Source organism: Dermochelys coriacea, chromosome 16 (assembly GCF_009764565.3).
Source record: "Dermochelys coriacea isolate rDerCor1 chromosome 16, rDerCor1.pri.v4, whole genome shotgun sequence".
Taxonomy (NCBI): Eukaryota; Metazoa; Chordata; order Testudines; family Dermochelyidae; genus Dermochelys; species Dermochelys coriacea.
The window spans coordinates 925,903-947,451 of NC_050083.1; the positions used below are offsets into that span (position 1 = coordinate 925,903).

Genomic DNA, 21,549 nt, shown 5'->3' on the forward strand with positions numbered 1-21,549 from the left:
CTTCCCAGCTTATGGCTGCCTCTGCTGCTTAGCCAAAGGCCTTAGCCTAAGCACAGGGCCTCAGACTGTCACGGTAAGAGAAGGCCCTTACACCGGCAGACAGTGATTTTGATTCTTTCGTTTATACCTCTAGAACTAGCCAAGTGATAAGAATACACTTAAATTCTTAGCATATAGGCCTTTACAGACAGTCCTGAATATCTATATCCTAACACTCCACCCCTTTTTTTTCTTTTGGGATCCTCCTGCCCCGGTATCCCTGGAAAAGCATAGGACATATGGCGACACATTTCCTGATAGGGCCAGGCATCAAGGTGGAAGGTGTCGCTATTCCATTTGTCCCACTTCCCCTTGTGTAGTATAGTGCCCTGCACCTTCTCTCATACGGGCATACCACACCTATTCCAATTAGTGTTCCAGACTTCCCATTGTAGTGGGCCCGAGCAGGTTGGGTCTGGGTTGTCTAGTACACTGCAGGGTTTGGAGGGCTTAGTCCATTACTTATAGATTATCTCCATATGCAAAATAACACAAGTACAGTTAACAATACAAAATCGACAGCAACACCAAATTAGTGACCTGTGCTCTTCATTATTTACCACTCTTTTGGTGTTGTCATAAATGCCACTGAATGCATCCGATGAAGTGAGCTGTAGTTCATGAAAGCTTATGCTCAAATAAATTTGTTAGTCTCTAAGGTGCCACAAGTCCTCCTTTTCTTTTTGTGAATACAGACTAACACGGCTGCTACTCTGAAACCTGTCATACAGCTAAGGGTAGCCTAGAATTCCTCCTTACCTGTAAGGGTTTAAGAAGCTCAAATAGCCTGGTTGACACCTGACCAACAGGACCAATGGGGAAAGAAGATGCTTTCAAATCTTGGGAGGGGGGAAGGTTTTGTTTGTGCTATTTGTTTTGTGTGGGGGTTCTCTCTTGGGACTGAGAGGGGCCAGACAGAAATCTGTCTTCTCCAACCCATCCCAATCCAAGTCTCCAATATTGCAACCAGTATAGGTAAGCCAGACAAGGCGGATTAGTTTATCTTGTTTTTCTTGTGAATTTTCCCTGTGTTAAGAGGGAGGTTTATTCCTGTTTTCTGTAACTTTAAGGTTTTGCCCAGAGGGGGATCCTCTGTGATTTTAATCTGAATACCCTGTATTTTCCATCCTGATTTTACAGAGAGAATTATTAACTTTTTTTTTTAAAATAAAATCCTTCTTTTAAGAACCTGACTGATTTTTCCATTGTTCCAAGACCCAGAGGTTTGGGTCTTTGATCATTTTGTAACCAATTGGTTAGGATATTATTCTCAAGCCTCCCCAGGAAAGGGGGTGTAAGGGCTTGGGGGGATTGCTGCGGGAAGACTAACTCCAGCTGGTCCTTTTCCCTGGTTCTTTGTTAAATCACTTAGTGGTGGCAGAGTTACTTAAACCCAAGGTACAAGGGAGAATTTGTGCCTGGGAAGTTTTTAACCTAAACTGATAGAAATAAGCCTAGGGGGTCTTTCATGCGGGTCCCCACGTGTGTACTCTAGAGTTCAGCGTGGGGAGGGAACCCTGACAGGTGTCATGTGCAGACTTTATCAGCGATGATTTTATGCTTTTTTTCCAGCTCATTAATCAAAATGTAAAATGGTGTACGGCAAAGGACTCAATCCCTGCAGGACCCCACTAGTGATAGTTCCCTATTTATAATACATTTGTATCAGTTAGCCAGCTTTTAATCCATTTAATATGTACTATATTAATGTGATACCTTTTTAGTTTTTTTAATTAAAATATCATGCAATATCTTACAGAAGTCTAAGTATGTTACATCAACACTATTACTTTGATCAATCAGACTTATAATCTCATTAAAAAAAAGATACTGAGTTAGTTTGATAGGATCTGTTTTTTATAAACTCATAAGTTTGCGCTGAGCCAACCAGCTGAAATAAAAGGAACACAGGGAACAGGTGTTAACTATTTTTTTTAACTGCGTAAGTTGAAGGCAGTGAACATTTTGAACTTTGAACCCTCACGACTTTCAAATTCATCAGAAACAAAAAGAAAAATGTCTAATTGTGTTGTGTGTGTATTTGGAAAGGGTGTTTAGACGTTGCCTAAACGATAAATGAAATGTATATATGGGGTCAAATGAAAAATTGAATGCAGTGAATTATCTCTTATTTAGTATCTACTGTGTGTGATGTTTATATATTCACGATAATGTTGCAGCCTATTTTACGTTAGCTGTTCCTTCAGAATATTCCATAGCCAGGGTCTAGGGACCTGAGAAATGGGATAGAGATCATTAGACATAATTGATGCTTTTGACAAAGAAATAGCTCATTGCCGTGCTGGCTTGTGCTACCTAAGCAACAGAACAATTGGGGTTCTAAAGTTAGGGCCAGCGGTAAGAGGCAACAAGCAGGGCAATTGCCCAGGACCCCATCCCATAGGAGGCTCTGCGAAACTAACTTATAGGTGGCAGGGCTCGGCCTCTGGCTCCCACTCCAGGTGGTGGGGAGGGAGCGCTACCTCCACCCTCTGACTCACTTCAGTGAGCCACCCAACCTGTGGGTCAGTGTCAACGCCTCTGCACCCAGTGCTGGCCCCACCTCTAGAGACTATTGCACTCACCTCCCCCCAAAAATCTTGAGAGGGGAGGAGTAGGTATTGGGGGAGCACAAACAAAATTATAACTCAAAGTGGGGACTCCACTCACAACGTTTGAAAATTGCTGTACTAAAATCTAAAAAAAAAAAATTACTGTATTGCACAACAAATTTGTATTGCATATTTTTTGCAAACTCATTTGCTTACTGAATTGCAGCTTCATCATGTTTCTTTTATTTGTTACATCTTCACTTAGAAAGAACGAATCACTTGTGTTCGATTGGTGTTAGATTGAAGAAAGATAGTGGAGTAAAATTAGGTGACCACTGAGGCGAGCTTGGGATTTGGGGTGTTTGAAAAAAGTACTTTATTTTCCATTAAAATTACATTAGGTTTAAGTTAAACAAAACCACTAATAAGTTATATAAAATTATGGAGGGAAAAAGTAGAGCCAGAGATGAAATGCTCATATCCCAGTGGCGCTGAAAAAAGATGTGTTTCTGAGGAAAAGGCCAAACGCTTGGGAAAATATCCTAAATTAGCTACATTCTTCACACTATAAGAGGCAGAAAGTGGGGAATGTTTGACTTCTGTCACTCTGTCCACTGAGAAGTCACCTTTGAAGTTTGAGAAGCAACCTGAAACTGGGGATAATGCTCAGGTCAAATCTGAGGACATTGATCTGTGAGGTGAGTCTACTGAGATCATTCTGACATTGTCTGATGCTTTACAAAGGAGAACTATTAGATTAACCTTAAAAATGGTGACACAATTCTCTGATCCTGGCTTCTGTTTTCAATGTCTGCAGATAAAGTATTTTGTTTTGTTGTACTCTTTTTGGAAAATGCAATCATTCCTTTTTGAAGGACGGCTTCAATACGTGGAAGCACATTCGTTCTTGTCTCAAAGAGCATGAAGGCTCATCAGCACATTTATGCAGTATGGAGGCATGGCAGAATCTGAAAGCAGGGATCAGTGGTGATATGGAATTAATTGCAATGGAAAGGAATTATTGGGGAGCTGTTGTAATGAAAGTCATTTGCATAGTTGTTAAGTAGAGTGGAATCTGGATTTTCGTGGAACTACAGAAAAACAACATGACCCAAGCAATGGAAATTTCCTTGGTCAGGTTGAACTGTTGGCAAAATTTGACCCCGTAATGAATGAACATCAGTGAATTGAGAAAAGATTTATTACTGATCATTACCTCAGCAAAGATATTAAAAATGAATTGATTGCTAGAATGGGAAAGTACATCCTTCGTGTCATTGCTGAAAGAGTTAATCATACAGAATGTTTGGTGTGATCATGGACAGAACTGTTGACAGCAGCCACACTGAGCAACTGTCAGTTACACTCCGTGTTGTTTAGTTGTGAACTGTCTCTTGGGGCTTCAGCTACAGAACATTTTACTGGATTCCTTGCTGTTGAGGCCACTACTGGCAAGATGCTATGTGACACTTTCTTCGTCCACCTTGAGAACTTGAAAATTAGTGTTTATGACTGCAGAAGACAAAGCTATGACAATGGAAGCAATATGAAGGACAAAAGATGTCCAAAAAAGAATATAGTCATTAACAAAAAAACATTGTCCATGCCCTATGGCAGTTACGGTATGAATTTGGTCATCTTGGATGCTACTAAATATCTGGGCTATATGTGACATTTTTTGGGGTGTCACCGTGTGGTTTTTCTTGTTTTCAGTTCTTCTACTCAGCGCTGGTCCATACTTAAAAGTACATTACCTAGCTTACGATCAAATAATTGTCAGACGCTCACTGGGAGTCTCATATTGACCATTTTAAGGTGCTTTGATATCACCTAACTGAAGTGCAGTGTGCTCTTGAAGCACTCGTCGATCATGCAGTTCAGAAAAGAGATGGTATGACAGCCTCAGAGGCAAGAAGCCTTCCATGAGAGATCTATTCAGGGCACTTCATAATCTTCATTGTTGTATGTGTTTTGTTTCAAATCAGTCACGTAAGCAAACTCCTTCAGAGCCCCACTGTAGGGATGCCACTAGCCGTCACCTTCAGCCCGCAAAGTTGCAAGCATTTGGCTCAAGAAATGGGTGACATTGATGCTGATGACTTGAATCTCCAGATTCCCAGCTGTAAATGCTTTGTCAGCTGGCGTGTCTAATTTGCCTCTGGTGATGTTAAACTAATTCTACGCTGAAAAGTTGTTGGATCTGTACCCAAACCTAAGCATTGCATTGTGTTTCCTTTTTGTCTGTACCCATAACCATGGCCTCAGGAGAGAGAAGCTTCTCGCGCTTAAAGTTACTGAAGAACTATTCACAAGATCGTCTGAATGGTCTGTCTGAGACTTCAGTTGAACACGAAATTTGTTGCAAGTTGGACATCTCTAAAATAATTGAAGAATTTGCCTCCTCAAAGGCAAGGAGGGTCCACTTCCAAGTGATTTAGATGAGTTTGTCAATGTGTTTTGATTTGGTTATTTTCTTGCATAAAAGTCCTTTTTATACTGTATTATTATGATTATTATGAATGATAGTAGTAGCAGTAATCATAGTAGTATGCTCCTGGGGAAATTCTGCACCACTGCAGTTCTTAACACACCCTGAAGTAAGGAGGTGGCGCGCAGGAAACTCCATGCAACCCCAGGACCCAGCATCAGGCTGTTTCTCCCTCTGGATACCTGGGCTCAGGCGGGGGGGAGGGAGCCACAGCTGGAATCTTGGGGAGCGGGGGTGCAGGTATCTGAGCTGGGGTGGCACCCCTCAGCTGGGATCTTGGTGGTGATGTGTGTATCTGGGCTGGGGGTCGTGCCCCAGGGCTGGGCTCTGGAGGTGGGGAGAGGGAGCAGAGAAACAGGTACTGGGTTGTCGTCGGAGTTTCTTTAACTTTCTACTCCTGGGGGAATTTGTGTGTGTGTGTCTGTATTGTTACAGACATATTTGCTGACAGGTGTTTTGAAATAAATTACCAAAATAATTGAAACCGGTGTGATTATATGGTGTTATTTTGACAAATAAAATATGCAGAATTTTGCAGAATTTTAAAATATCGGGTGTAGAATTTTTAATTTTTTTGTCGCAGAATTCCCCCAGGAGTAGTAGTAATATGACTGTCACAATATTCATAAATCCAAAACATTGCAGAAATCCAGTGTGCAAGCAGGTAAGGAAGGCAGAATGGGGTCCCACTCCTTAGTTTCTGTCCTGGGACCCAGCAAGTCTAACGCCAGCCTGTGTAAAGTAGGAATCTTCACGTTTAATACCAGAAAATAAAGTACTGCAGGGTTCTGGTAAGATGTGCTTGTTCACTCACATTAATGCAGAAATCAAGAAAGCTGCTTAATAGGAACCTGCAGTTATTAGTGTGAAAAGTGAGAGAGCACTTTCCTATTGTGGAAATGGTCCTTTCCTTATCACGTTCCCTCAGTGGTCTAGAATTCTCCACCACAAATGCAAAAAGAAAGGACAGTGGAGATTTCAAACCCTAAAATGGCCCATACCTGAAATGACCTCCTGGATATTTGTTTATTTCCCTGATTGGGAAGACTATACAAAGTGTGTGTTAATTCCTAGAATCCTTTGACCCATGAAAATAGGTTGTTACTTTTTGTTAACTAAATGAGTTCTTTCCCAGGCCAAGAGGATGCCTGCCGTCTAAATTCATTATGCCAGGGCTGAACTCTGATAGGCTGAGAAGCATCTTTGGTCTCTCAGGGGAGCCTGAATTAGGTGAAAATGCATCCCACTTCACATAGTCTCAGAATCTGAATTCTGACGTTGCCTGAATTTTACCCAAAGCCTGCCCCTTCAGCAATTGAAATAAGAGTCTGCATGCACCCTGTCTAGAATGGAATAGTCTGTAATCTTCCCCTTGGCGTAAATAGAGGATATTGTGCATCTCATAGATTAAATAATTAAATAATTATTTCCCTATAGCCTGACAATTGAAAAGGAGACCTGGTACCAAAAGGGCATGCAGCTTTCTTGGTGGCTAATTACATACTTTTTTTGGCAGGTCATCCTCTTGGATTGCATACCACTGGCAGCAAGTGGGATGCTGGAAACGCTGCCAGCAACCTCTCCACCGTAGCAATCATGCCAGTGTCTGAAGAGGTACCACTTACTGCCTTTACTTTGGAGCTCAAACACGCTGTCAGTGCTATTGGTAAGAGCTTGTCTGTATGTGACTGCAAATCGTAACGTTCTAGCAAAGCATCAGTCAGGCTGTCTGTCACTGTGTATGGCAGGCTGCTGCTTGGCTTGGAAGGGAAATTCTACAACAAGGGCACAGAATGGGGCATTTTATTCGGTAAAACAAAATCATGTCTGTTGTCGTGAAAGTCTTTTCCCAGGATTTTAAAAACTGATTATTGCTTCTTTTAATTAACCCTTTCTCTACTGCTTTTAATATAATTGGAGAAACTCCATGGTACAGCGCAAGCCCTGTGATTCCTGAGAGGCATCAGAACTCAGCCAGTAATATGCATTAGTTATAGTAGTCATGGGGGTGTTCCAGGAGATGCTGTTCCAAACAAGATTGTCCTTCAAAATGCATGGTGATGTGAATATGTAACACTAAATTCTTGTTTAGAGTTCTCAAAAGTTGTGGAAGTGCCCTTGAGCCTCATTTGTTTTCTTCACCCTGGTTTCTAGCCCCGCGTATGGTGGGCTTGTGCCTCTTCAGTGCTGGATGGGTTCCTTTTCATTTGTCTGGAGAAATTTAACGAGGAAAAATGGGCATGTTGGTCGCATGTCTCCGCATTGAAGCCAACTGGCACCGCAGTTACCAACCTGCTGTTGAGTGTTTTGGGTGTTACTGGGAGCTTTCCTGCAACTCATGCCCATCTACAGGTTATTTCCACAAAGTAAAATGTAATGTGTGGAAAACATAAGGGTTATGTGCCATTCCCTGCTTACCCCGTCCTCCTTTTTACTGGGCCCATGACTGTACATGTTAGAGCTGCTGTCCTCATGTCATTTTATTTAAAGGAAAGAGAAGGGGATAGACAGTGGAGATAGAGCAACTTATGTGTAAGACTAGTGCTTTGCTGCTCAAGGGACATTACTGTCGTGCCTATGGAGTTGTTGCCCTGTAACATTTTAAGGCTTATTTTCAGATCCCTTCCATTGACACCAGTTTTTCTTTCGGGAAAAACGCATATCAACCTGCTTGTGAGATTCCCGTAAACAAGAAGGTACACGTGTACACTCATCTACATGGTGCATTAACAATAACCACCATGCACTAGGGGTCTGACACAATGCCTGTTGGCATCATTGGAGGATATCAGTGGGTATTGGACATGCTCTGTGAACGAGAGGGCATGTGTGCACCTATTTTACTGGCATTTTGTAAGAAACACTGGAAAAATTTCTAGTTTTATGTTCCCTTGTGGCATGCATGTTGAGTTTGAAACAGATACCCAGAAAGAACCCTGCAGGCCATGTCTTAGAGAGAAGGACCATTATTGTAGTTAGTTCTTTAGACATAATACCTTGAACAGTGTCCCTTTGATCTAATTTATTTAGTGTAAGAAGTGGTCATCACGATGCATATGCACAGAGAGGACTTAGGTATGGAGAATTTGAAACTTCAGGGAAAACGTCCTGTTTTGTTCCTTCAGTAATAATAATCCTGTCATGAGCTAATATGCCACCCTACATAATTACCAAATGGAATGACATGGTTACTTGGCTGTCTCCCTAAAAAAAAAAAAATCCAATTTACTTGAACAGCAAATGGTTCATCAAGACAAGCTATCCCGTTTCACGCTTCATGTGTTTTTGAATCCAAACTACTAGCTGGTCATGAGAATGTCTGGATTTCTGAAACACAAGGTGAGTGAAGTAATATATTTTATTGGGCAAGCTTCTGTTGGTGAGAGAGACAAGCTTTCGAGCCACACCGGCCAGATCTATCCTACTTCGGTATAACTTGCCTCACTCAGGGGTCTGATTAAGCCATCTGTGAGCAAAGTTCGTTACACCGACCTAAGTGCCCTTGTGGACTGTGTTATATCAGTGGGAGAGCTTCTCCTGCTGAATATCTACCACTGTTGTGGAGGTGGATTTATTATTCTGATGGAAGAGTTCTCTCCCATCCACATAGAACATCTTCACTGGACACGCTACAGCAATGCAGCTGCACTGATGTAGCGCCTCTAGTGTAGACTAGCCCACAGAGCTCTTCTTCAGGTTTGGGAAAGGTACTCCCAGCATCTCAGCAAAATCCAAGATGGAGCAGATTGTTGAGCATAAGTAGTTAGCACATATTGTAAGGAACCATTCATGGTAGATTGGCCCATTTACAAACACCTCTGAAGTCATAGGACAAAAGGGGGAGTTAGTGGTTTACAGATTGTTGTAATAAGCCATAAATCCGGTGTCCCTGTTCAGTCCATGATTTTCAGCATTTAGCAAAGTAATGAATTTAAGATCCAAGGCTCGTCTTTAGAAAATATTGTTCAGGTTTCCTTTGAGGATGAGGACTGATAGGTCAGCTATAGAATGATTGCTTTATCAAAAGTATTCACCCACAGGTGATAGGATGTTTTTGTCTTTTCCTGTGTGAATTCATTCCAAAGCATTGTCTGATTTCACCCATAGTTGTTGTTAAGCTCTGTGTGGCTTAAAAGCTTGTCTTTCTCACCAACAGAAGTTGGTCCAATAAAATATATGACCTCACCCACTTTGTCTCTCTAATATCTTGGGACCAATATGGCTACAACTATACTGGATTTCTGAAGTAATTCTATGAAATAATCAGCATAGTTAGCTCTGAATCTTAGTGAAATCTCAAAATGGAACTGGAGGACTTTAACTGGCATGACGTGAAATAATTTATGTACGTTTGGTGATGGACATAAATGATTATGTTAACTGATAGAAAATACCTTTCTGAATGCTGCTATAAGTTAATAAAAAGTAGACTTTGTTCATTTAAAACTTACTTGTTGGTCCAGAAGATATGGCCTGATAGACAGCTGGTGCTGGGAGTGCTAGCACTCCAGTTCCCACTAAATTCTAGAATTTTTATGTTGCTATGCTGGTAGCTGCAGTTTCAGAGGCAAGATGCATAGTTCATTCTGTGCTTTGTACTTCATTTCATGTATGGATCTCCAGAGCTACCCTTCTTGTTAATACATATAAATACATGTCCTAAGATGGACAAAGGAGAAGGGCTCTTGGCTCTTTAACACAGAAAAGACACTGAGGGTAGTGTGGGGCTGGGGCTGGTGTTCGTACTTTGAAGGCTTTGTGCACCTGAAGCTCTGCTGGAGAGTGGAATCCCACTGCCCACCTGCTGGGCTCCAGAACAGAGCAAGGAAAGGGGAGGGTTCTGAGCTCAATTGCAGAGAAGCAGCAGAGACTTCCATTTTGTGTGGCGTTCCTGGGATGCCCTTCTGCTGCAGAGTTGAGGAGCAGGAGCTTGAGAGCTCCACACGGGAGCTGCCAAGGAGTCAAGGACATGCTTTGCAGGGTGCTGGGAGGAAGCCCCCACCTTATGGAACTGTAGACACTTTTATGCTTGAAAAGGTAAATGTCCTAGTAATCAACCAGCTTAGAATCTCCAACTTCTGTGTGCAAGAAACGATAAGTGGGGACATGTTAAACTGGGCAGTTCATTAGGCTTTTTCACCTCTTCAAGCATAACACTTTGTGCAGTCCAGTGTGCAGATGTGTGAGCATGTGTGAATTTGTTAACATTGTAAAGGGTTTACTCTTGTGTGAGAAGTGGCTAAAGAATCCTGGGATACTTGGTTAAAAATAGTAACTGTGAATCACTTAAAAACTTTTGCAATTTGAAGTGTTCGTCCTCTCCTGTTGGGAATCATAAGGCAGGAATTGTTGTCCTCCCCGTTAATCATAATCTTTTCAGGACAATCCCTGTCCTGGGAAAAGTTAGGGAGAGAATGGAGATAAGACAGAATGGAAGCTAGATTGCAACCTAAACTGCTTTTGATCTCTCCATAATATGATATCGTTATGATTTACTGCAGAAAATTACAGCTGGATCCTAAGTGCCCGGCAGATAACTTTAGTATGTTTAAAAAAAAAAAAAAAAAAAGGCCACACTGCCTATTTTTGAAGCAAAATGGCTGCTCACTAAAAGTTTTCCTTTGTTACCATCTGACTTCCCTATTGTCCTTTTCATTTGCTTCTTGTGAGCCGGCAATACTGTACAATAACAACCTCATCAGCTGAAGAATGGAGCAGACGGCCACAGTAGGAGGGTAAATTCCCATAAACACAGACACCGCATAATCCAGAACACAGCCAATAGACCAGATTTTTAGCATACTGAAATTGAAATTATTCATTCATCAGATCTTGTTATTGTTTATCCAACCCTGAAATACTCTGAAACTATGGTTAATCTTCTGCCCATGTTATTCTGTATATATAAAAAAAACACACAAGTGTACAATATATAATTCTCACACATTCTATTTTTGAAGGGATTTTAATCCATCCATTTTAATTAGGATTATGAACAGGAGAGAAGTGTCATCTCAAATTCTCTGGAAGCATTTTCTCCTCTTTTATAAAATGTAATTGTAAATCATTTGTCTATTCCTTAGTGGGCACAGAGCAGAAACTATGCTTTGTGGCATCTCAGGTTATTGATAGTGCACTCCAATGACAAAATTAGTAATTCAGAGTGATTTGCATCCCTCCTCTCCCCCATTTTAAAAAAAAAATGGATTTTATAGTAAATCCTCCAATTTTATCTAAATTTTACTTCACTGGTTTGTTTAAGAAAATTTGGGGATTCAGCCCAACAATAACTATCTGCTTTGATACTCTCCTTAGCTATGGGGGAACCCCAGCAAAGATAGGGGCAGCAACTTGGCCAAGTTAGTGGCAAACTGGGGCTAGAGCCATCCTCTCCCTGAGTGTGGTAGTGATGAAAATTTATCATGCACCTCTGAACTCCACGCCTGCCCTTCTTTTATCCCATGAGAAAGGGTACATTCCCAGCTTTCCAAAGGGGTGACTAGCACTTGTTTTTAGGCCTGATAGATCCCGAAAGATGTGACCTTAAAATAGTGGCATTTGGTGTGAAAAAAGTATTTTATACATACATACACACACACACATATTCTGAAATTCTCAACCGGAAAACTTTCCATTTACTATAGATGTGAATTTCAAAGTATAAATATTGTGACGGGGCAGGCCAGATGGCTACAGAGAGTGATAGAAGGCAGGTATATTAGCCCTGGGTTAAGCAGGTCCCTTTTCCCTGGGTAAGGTAACGGGCAGTTCCAGAACAATCAGGAACTTGCTGGAACCAATTAAGGCAGACAGGCTAATTAGGACACCTGGAGCCAATTAAGAAGCTGCTAGAATCAGTTAAGACAGGCAGGCTAATCAGGGCACCTGGTTTAAAAAGGACCTCACTTCAGTCAGTGCGGAACGTGCAAGGAGCTGAGAGTGAGAGGGCGTGCTGCTGGAGGACTCAGGAGTACAAATGCGATCTGGCATCAGGAGGAAGGTCCTGTGGTGAGGATACAGAAGGTGTTGGGAGGAGGCCATGGGGAAGTAGCCCAGGCAGTTGTAGCTGTCACACAGGTGTTACACGAAACACTGTGAACAGCTGTGATCCACAGGGCCCTGGGCTGGAACTCGGAGTAGAGGGCGGGCCCAGGTTCCCCCCATCCCCCCAACTCCTGATTGGATATAGGAAGAGTTGACCTGGGCTGTGGGTCCCACCAGAGGGGAAGGTCCTTGGCCTGTTCCCTGACCCACTAGGTGGACCATCAGAGACTGTGGGGATTGTTCTCCTTCCTTTTTCCCATGCTGGCCAGTGATGAGGGTAGCTGAGTGAACGGTAGGTTTGAGCCACTAGCAAAAGTGGCCAAGCTGAAGGCTGCCGTGAATCTGAGGTGAGCAAATCCGCCAATAAGCTCAGGACCCACCAAGGCAGAGAGGAACTTTGTCACAATATTTATTATTTATTTTGAAGCAGAAATGAAATTAGAACTCCAGAAAGAAAAGATTCATGTGAGCCAGTCAGGGAGCGCTCATTAGCAGGAACAATTTGCTTGGTTAACTTTACTTTAGACAAAAGGATTTACCTCTAAGGGAGTAAGCAGAAACATTCTGACTTCTCATGAAACAGTAGTAGAACTCAGCCAGCTGTGAGCCAGTTTTCCTTTCCTGTGTACCTGGTGAAAGCCTCTGATGATGGGCACGTTAGAAATGCAAAGAATTATTTCTCAAGCCAAAAAAGGCCAAAGAAACATCCTGCATAAATAGAGAAAATTTTATTAACAACACGGACCACAAAAGGATTTTTTTTAGGTAAGATTGATAACTTGACAGCGTCCTTTTTAAATTATACTTTTCTATTTTTACAATAATTGTGCTGATTCGTTCCGGCGTGCTTGAAATTCTTTGGAATAATTACCATTGCACATTTGTCTAAACTGCTTTTTCTTATTCTCTCTCTTACCTTCCTAATTATGATTAAGTAAACAGCAGCTACTCCCAATAGACTGAAGCTCTGTTGTTAAAATGGGATCAGATTGGAGATGTAAGCAAATTCTGAAAGAAGTTAAGTAACTGTTGGGCTGTCGAATTAGGCTGCTGAAAGTGAATTTGTTACATAGCATTACATTGAAAAGGTAGGGAAATCCCCACACAGGTGAGAACAGGCTCATTTGGTATCTGTGACATATAATTCCTTTGTACAGATTTGATGCTGTTCATCAGTATCACTTGTCTGGTCAGAAAAAAAAATTCTCTTTTTAATAGAATAGCTGATTGCAAATTATAACTTGGAAGCCACCTCAGTGGTTTCACCACTTTTACTGAGGAACAAAGTACTCTAGGTGCCGCATTATGAATGATGCATTGATTAAGTCACTGGGTGCTGGCCTCAGGGTTCTATGCAGCTATGAATGAAGCGGAGCGGAACTTCTCACTCTCTTTGCCTGAGACGGAGGCATTCTGTCGGAGGGGTGTCAGGCGGGACAGTGCAGAGCAGTCCTAATATTTTTAACTGATCACATTCTGCAGATCACTTATAAAACTGCTTTAGTTCTATAATAATTATTTGTTTAATACTTATATTGTAGTAATGCCTAGAGCCCTAATAAGGGATTATTATAATCCTTGTACTAGTTGCTGTATATACATACAACAAAAAGACAGTCTCTGTCCCAGAGAGTTTAAATGAAGGGAGCACAAGGTAACAGACTAGAATGGTCATGATTAACATAATAAGCTTCAGTCAGAGCACACCAGCTATTCCAGCCATTGTCAGTTGTGAGGAGTATCTTACCCTTCTTCCAGGTTGAGGTCAGTCACAACATTAGTAGTTGCTCAGGGAAGGAATTGCACTGTCACTAATAACAGAAAGTGAAATGGTCTCTCCTGCTATTTTCCAGGATTTGGCAATGGAGGCAAATCCCTCTGTGCTTTTTAAAAGAGAGAATGCCATCCCTCTCTGCTTTTAAAAATCATCCCCTTGAAACTCCAGTAATGCAGCTGGGGGTTCTCTGAACTCCTTTCTCTATAACTTATTCCAGTGTTTACTCTGCTTGCATGGAATAGTTCTGCCTGTTTCCTCTCTTCCACCTCAAATTTTCAATCTAAATGTCATTTTCCTTGGTGAAAAGGCTTGTCCCTGGATAAGTGACAGGTTTATTCTGTTATGCAGAACCTTCTACTATTTGGACCTCATCATAGTATTAAGCATTTTGTTTATCAGCTTCATCTGTCTTTCTTAATCTTCTGGTAGATCACTTCCAAATTTTAATGAGACAAAGCCTATCTTAACCATTACATAGGCTCCTTTCTCTATATGCACCCTGTCCAATGCAGTGTTATCCTGTGGCCTGTATTTTTCTAGGTGGAGTGGCCTTGCAGCCAGCTCTTAGAATTAAAGAGGCACTATCTTTATTTTCTCTCCCTTGTATATTTGTGACACTTGTCTTAGTTTTTCTTCAGTAAACTCTTCTTTATTATCAATAAGATAATTTCTCAGGTAGCAAAATCATGAGTCCTAAAATTAATCTTACTGCATATTTGTTTAAAACCTTTATTTTTTAATTATAATATATTTCGCTTTCACTAGTGGAGAAAATGCATTAAAGGAGAACAAATGAAAATTCCATGGTCAGTTAGTCATAGGAAGAGAGAGTGACGGTTTATGCTATCTTTGTGGCTGGTAATATTTAAAGAGATAGAGTATACTATCCAACATGTTTGTATAAAATAAAAGCCACTTTGTTCAGTGTATCGTATTGTGACAGAGGTTGATAAAGTTAATTAGGGGGATTATTTTAGTCCCCAGTGAGAGGACTTACTGTTTCTGAACCATGAGTTGGTTTTAGACGTGCTTTAATTAAAATTAATATTAATTTAATTGGGTGGTCCATGCTTATTGTGTTATGTGAAGGGGTAAATATGTCCTTATTCACTTTCTCCAGACCCTTCATGATTTCATAGACCCCCATTGTATCCCCCTGTAGTCGTCTTTTTTCCAAGATGAACAGACCTAGTCTTTTTAATCTCTCCTCATACGAAATCTCTTCCATTCCTCAATCATTTTTGTTGCCTTTCTCTGTATCTTTTCCAATTCTAACATATCTGTTTTTGAGACGGGGCAACTTTGCCACCTCATTGTTTATCCCAATTTCCAGATCATTTATGAATATGTTGAACAGCACAGATCCCAGGACAGGTCCTTAGTGGACCCAGCTGTTTACCTCTTTCTATTGTGAAAACTGACCACTTATTCCTACCCTTTGTTTCATATCTTTTAACTAGTTATTGATTCATGAGAGGACCTTCCTCTTATCCCATGGCTGCTTCCTATGCTTAGAGTCTTAGCTGTGTGTCCTTGTCCAAGGCTTTCTGAAAATCCAAGTACACTATATCCACCGGATCACTCTTGTCCTCACGCTTGTTGATACTCTCAAAGAATTCTAATAGATTGGTAAAGTATGATTTCTTCGAGCAATTGCTCATGTGCATTCCATGATAGGTGTGCGTCCTCGCCATTTGTACCGGTCTGGAAGTTATTCCCCGAGCAGTACCCGTAGGGGAGTGAACCCTGGAGTGATGCTGTATGGTGCGATATAAGGGGCACTGCGTGCTCCCCCCATCCTCAGTTCCTTCTTGCCACCAGTGAAGGTGCTTTGGAACTACTGTGCTCCGGCTCTCTGCTGTAGCTTTCCCTGTTTGGACTTTGTTTAGTTCGTAGTTAGTTAGTACCTGTAGTTTAAAAAAGTAGTATAGTTAGAATAGATAAGTGCGCCCGGGTCGGGGCATGCCCCACGCCCCAGGCTTTAAATCGTGCAACGTTTGTAAATGGCCTATGCCTGTAAGTGATCCGCACACTGACTGTTTACGCTGTCTGGGGGAAACCCACCTCAGGGACTGCTTCAAAATTTGCAGATCTTTTAAGCCTTGGACCAAGAAAGAGTGGGACATATGGCTCAGAGCCATATTGATGGAGTAGGCCCTGACCCCGACACCGCTTCTCTGCTCCGAGTTAGCACTGAGCACCAGCCGGCACCACTCCCCGTCCACAGGACACTCTAAAAAGATGAAGAAGAGGTCTTCTTCGTCAAGACACCGGGGCAAGGCTGAGGGTGATACTAGACTCACATTGGGCAACTCTTGATCCCCATCAACCTCGCGGCCTCCAACTCAAGTCGAGAGGAGTAGCCCAGCCCACACCGAGCCGACCTCCCCTGACGCCAGTGGCCACATATGGGTGCCCTCCACGCGGAGGCCCTGCAGGCGGTTTGAGACATAATGTCTCTCCCAATACCAGTTTCACAGACACCAGCAGCGCCTCAGTCCAGAGGCAAGCTGTCGCTCGGACTGCCACAGTCATCGCCTGGACGGTACCGCTCACTGTCGAGGGACACTGTTGTTCACGCTCGTCCCGGTCAACCACCACCAGGTAGTCTGGCTGGGTGCTGAGCAGTAGGGGATCCAGGCACCACTCCACCTTGAGGGAACGCGGACCTCAGGATCAGAGCATGCTCGACTGTGACAGAAGGCATTGGAGGTCGCTGACTCCGAGAAGCTATTGTAGCCCCTCTCAGTACTGACGTCGACGCCACTCACACTCTTAATTCTGGTCGAGGTCCCTGACATGGCACCGCTCCCTCCAGCCCCAGGCGTTGATCGCCAGCACCCCACCATCACAGATCTGCCCGTAGGAGCCATTCACTGAGCAGCTGTTACAGATAGTACTCCCTCTCCTCCACGCCAGGATCATGGTCTCAAGCTCAGCACCGCTTGCGACGTCATCACTCGTCCCCATCCCGGGATAGCGGTTGATCGTATGCCAGCCTGGCCTCCCTTCGGAGTCAGCAGTCAGTGAGTCAGGCGGGGAAGCCTGCTTCGATGGTGCCACAGCAGGGGCAGCGGCACCAGGCTCCCTGACCAGCGCCCTGGGCCCCAACATGGGCTCCAACGCAGCTCCTGGTGGTGGCTCGCTCAGTGGCCGAAGCCGAAGCATTTGTCTCTCAGCCCCCCAGGAAGGGGTCAGTGGAGCACTCTTCCCCAGTTCCGTGCTCAGAAGGGGACCAAGTGTTGGGATCTGCTGCACTGGTGGGGACACAGAGTACCACACCCCCATCTTCACCCAATGAGGCTATCACAGCACCTCTCTTCCCGTCCCTCAGGAGGACATGAAAGCCCACCAAGAACTTTTGAAAAGGGTGTCTTCAAGCCTCAACCTATAAGCTGAGGAGGTGGAGGATCTCTCAGACCCCCTCTTTGATGTCCTCTCGGCTACAGTGCCAGCCAGGGTGGCTCTCCCTCTCTGCAAAGGGGTGGCAAAGATCTCAAATGCCCTGTGGCAAACCCCAGCTTCTTTCCCCCATCTCTAAGAGGGCAGAACAAAAGTATTTCGTGCCTGCCAAGGAAAACGAATATCTGTATACTCACCCCAGCCCCAACTCCCTAGTGGTCGAGGCACTCAACCATAAGGAGCATCAGGGGCAACTTGCTCCTACCCCTAAGAATAAGGACTCGAGGAGACTAGACTTGTTTGGTAGAAACATTTATTCTTCCTCAAGCTTCCAACTGAGGGTGGCGAACAGCCAAGCCCTGCTGGGCAGATATGATTTTAATTTGTGGGGCTCAATGCCAAAGTTTGTGGACTCCCTCCAGGAGCATGATAGGAAGGAGTTTAAGGCTGTGGTAGAGGAGGGCACAACTGTCACTAGAGCAACCCTTCAGATGGCCTCCGATGTCATGGATACAGCTGCAAGAACTATGGCCTCTGCGGTGTCTATGAGAAGGGCGTCGTGACTCTTGTTATCTGGGTTGTCCAGCGAGGCACAGAGCTCCTTGCAGGACCTCCCATTCAATGGCAAGGCCCTGTTCGCAGAACAAACAGACATGAAGTTACACGGTCTCAAGGACTCCACACAACATTAAAGACTCTTGGACTTTATGTTCCGGCCCCGGCCAGGACCAAATTCAAACCGCAGCAGGCCACGCAGTCAAGCCACCCACTCCAGATACAAGCCCCCTTACAAAAAATCAAAGGTTTCAGAGTAGCAGCCGTGTTAGTCTGTATTCGCAAAAAGAAAAGGAGTACTTGTGGCACCTTAGAGACTAACAAATTTATTAGAGCATAAGCTTTCGTGAGCTACAGCTCACTTCATCGGATGCATTTGATTACAAAAAATCAAGGGACTATAAGAAGTGCCCACAGCAGCAGTCTCAGCCTGGGTCCCAGCCTGGGCCCTTAAAGGGCAACTAGGCAGGTAAGCATCAGTTTTGATGGGACACCTGGGGATGACTTACCAGTTTGTACCAGGGATCCACCCGACCTACCCTTCTCTAACCGTCTACGTACTTTTCTCCTGGAGTGGTTGCTGCTGACCTCAGACCGATGGGTCCTCAACACCATCTACCAGGGCTATACCCTCCAGTTTCTCTCTACCCCACGCACTCACCCTCCCTCCCCGTTCCTCTTCAGGGACTCCTCTCACACAAACTTACTCGAGCAAGAGGTGAGGCGGCTCCTTCTCTTAGGGATAGTGGAGGTGGTTCCGCTGAAGTTCAGATACAAGGGGTATTACTCCTGCTATTCCTTATCCCAAAGGCCAAAGGAGGGCTCATGCCCATCTTGGACCTGTGAGGCCTGAACCAGTACATGGTAAAGCTCAAGTTTCGCCTGGTTTCTCTGGTCTCCATCATCCCCTTCCTGGATCCCTGAGACTGGTACACCGCCTTCGATCTCCAGGACGTGTACTTCTACATTCACATATTCGAGGGCCACAGGCGTTTCCTCCACTTCATGGTAGGACAGGAAAACTATCACTTCACCATCCTCCCATTTGGCCTCTTGACAGCACCGAGAGTCTTCACAAAGTGTATGTCTGTGGTAGCGGCTTACCTCAGGCGGCGGGGGGTCCAGATTTTTCCCTACCTCGATGACTGGCTGGTCAAAGGCAGCTCCAGATCACAGGTACAGGACGACGTAGCGCTCCTCCTGTCCATGTGCACCACCCTGGGGCTGCTGGTAAACAGCACCAAATCCACGCTGGTACCAGTGAAGCGAATAGCGATTGTTGGCACGATTCTCAACACGACATTGGCCGGAACCTCCCTCCCACTGGACAGGTTCAACACCTTGATGGAGCTCATCGGGGTGGTCATGAGGTTTCCTGTGATGACTGCCAGAGTGTGCCTCCAGCTCCTGAGTCATATATCAACGTGCACATACGTGGTTCATCACGCCAGACTCAGGATGCGGCCTCTTCAGCTCTGGTTGGCCTCAACGTTCTCCCAATCTAAAGACAGGCTGGACAAGGTCCTCGCTGTGCCCGAACTCGTGCTAGCCTCCCCCCGCTGGTGGTCCACCCCGAGGAACATGCTCCAAAGGGTCCCATTCAGGGGCCAGCCCCTGACTTTAGAGTTGGTGTCCGATGAGTTGGACTTGGGGTGGGAAGCCCATGTGGGAAACCTCCAGACCCCAGGCCTTTGGTCCATGCAGGAACTAGCCCTGCATATAAATGTCAAAGAGCTCAGGGCGGTCCATCTGGCCTGCGTGGCCTTTCACTCATGCCTGGCAGGCAGGGTAGTCAGAGTCCTCACCGACAACACAGCCTCAATGTTCTACATCGACGGGCAAGGCGGGGCCTGCTCCTTATTCCTCTGCCAGGAATCCCTCAGGCTGTGGGACTTCTGTATAGCCCATGATAACAACTTGGAAGCCCATCACTTACCGGGCAGCTGAAACTCTCAGGCAGATCGGCTGAGCCAGGTCTTCTCCTCTCAGTACAAATGTTTGCTGCACCCGGAAGCGGTGCACAGGATTTTCCCGAATGTGGGGCACTCCCCAAGTGGACCTGTTCGCAACCAGGCAGAACCGCCGGTGTCCTCATTTCTGCTCCGGTGGGGCCTGGGCGTAGGCGTGATTTCCGACGCCTTCCTTCTGTCCTGGTCCGGCCAGCTTTAGTATGCATTTCCCCCGATTCCACTGATCAGCAAGGTCCTGAAAAAGATCAAAACGGACAGAGCTTGCATCCTTCTGATCGTCCCGGCATGGCCCAGGCAGCACTGTTATGGGACTCTCACAAGCCTGACAGTCACCCCACCGTGGCTGCTGCCAACTCGCCTGGATCTTCTCCCTCAGGACCGAGGTTGCCTCCTCCACCCCAACCTAGCAGCCCTCCACCTCATGACGTGCTTGCTCAATCCTTAGGCCAGGAGGAGAGGACCTGCTCTGAGGGAGTCCTCCATGCGTTAGGCCTACCTGGCAAAATGGTCTTGGTTTTCCGGGTGGGCTGCTGATTGGGGTATCTCGCTAGTGGCTGCCCCGATCCAGTTTATTCTGGGTTACCTCCTTCATCTCAGAGCTCAGGGTTTAGCGTCCGTCAAAGTGCATTTGGCAGCCATATCGGCAGAGGTGAAAGTAAGCCGGTATGCCCCGGTACAGCGTACTGGCAAGAGTCGGTGCACCGTACTGGGGCAGCCCAGCTTCCCCAGGGGGCAATTTAAAGGGCCTGGGGCTCCCAGCAGTGGCTGGAACCCCAGGCCGTTTAAATTGCCTCCAGAACCCCACTGCTTTAGCCCTGGGGTAGCGGCTGCAGGGCTCCAGCGGCTATTTAAAGGGCCTGGGGCTCCCCTGCTTCTACCGCCGCAGCCCTTTAAATAGCTGCCGGAGCCCCGCTGCCACTACTCCAGGGCTCCGGGGACTATTTAAAGGGCTGGGGCAGTAGAAGCAGGGGAGCCCCAGGCCCTTTAAACAGCTCCCAGAGCTCTAGGGTGGGAGGGACTCTGGGGGCTATTTAAAGCGCCAGGGCTCCAGCTGCCTCTGCCACCCCAGTCCTTTAAATAGCCTCTGGAGCCCCGCCGCTTCCCCAGGGCTCCGGGGGCTATTTAAAGGACCGGGGTGGTAGAAGCAGGGGAGTCCCAGGCCCTTTAAACAGCTCCCAGAGCCCTAGGGTGGTGGGGAGGGTCTCCAGGGGCTATTTAAAGGGCTGGGGCAGTAGAAGGGGGGAGACCTGGGCCCCTTAAATAGCCCCTGGAGCCCCGGGCTGCTGCTGCTACCTCGGGGGGGAGGCACTTATCTTACAGGGTGGGCTGGGGCTGTCTCTGACCCTCTCAACCCCGCCCCTTCCAGGGGCCAGAGCTGGCCCCAGCATACCAGTAAGTCACTCAACTTACTTTCACCTCTGCATATCGGCCTTCCACCCGCCGGTACAGGGCCACACAATATTATCTCATGCCATGACCGGCTGATTCCTTAAGGGCTTGCACCACCTCTTTCCTTATATTAGAGCCCGGTCCCTCAGTGGGACCTGAACTTGGTTCTGGCCAGGTTAACAGGACCTCCATTTGGGCCGCTTGCTACATGCTCCTGGTCCCACCTCTCATGGAAAGTAGCCTTTTCTGTGGCGATCACGTCTGCTAGAAGAGTTAAAAGACAGGGAACAAAGGGTAGGAATAAATAGTAAATTTTCAGAATGGAGAGGGGTA

General features: G+C 45.3%; 1 protein-coding gene across 6 annotated transcripts in view; it reads left to right on the plus strand.

Moving 5' to 3' along the window:
• PNPLA7 (patatin like phospholipase domain containing 7) overlaps window positions 1-21,549 on the plus strand; it is a 414,014-nt gene that overhangs the window by 234,784 nt on the left and 157,681 nt on the right. For all 6 annotated transcript variants that reach the window (XM_038374480.2, XM_043499152.1, XM_043499151.1 and 3 more), the window contains one exon: window positions 6,596-6,745. In XM_038374480.2, coding sequence (XP_038230408.1) covers window positions 6,596-6,745 — 150 coding nt within the window. The remainder of the gene's footprint in view (window positions 1-6,595; window positions 6,746-21,549) is intronic.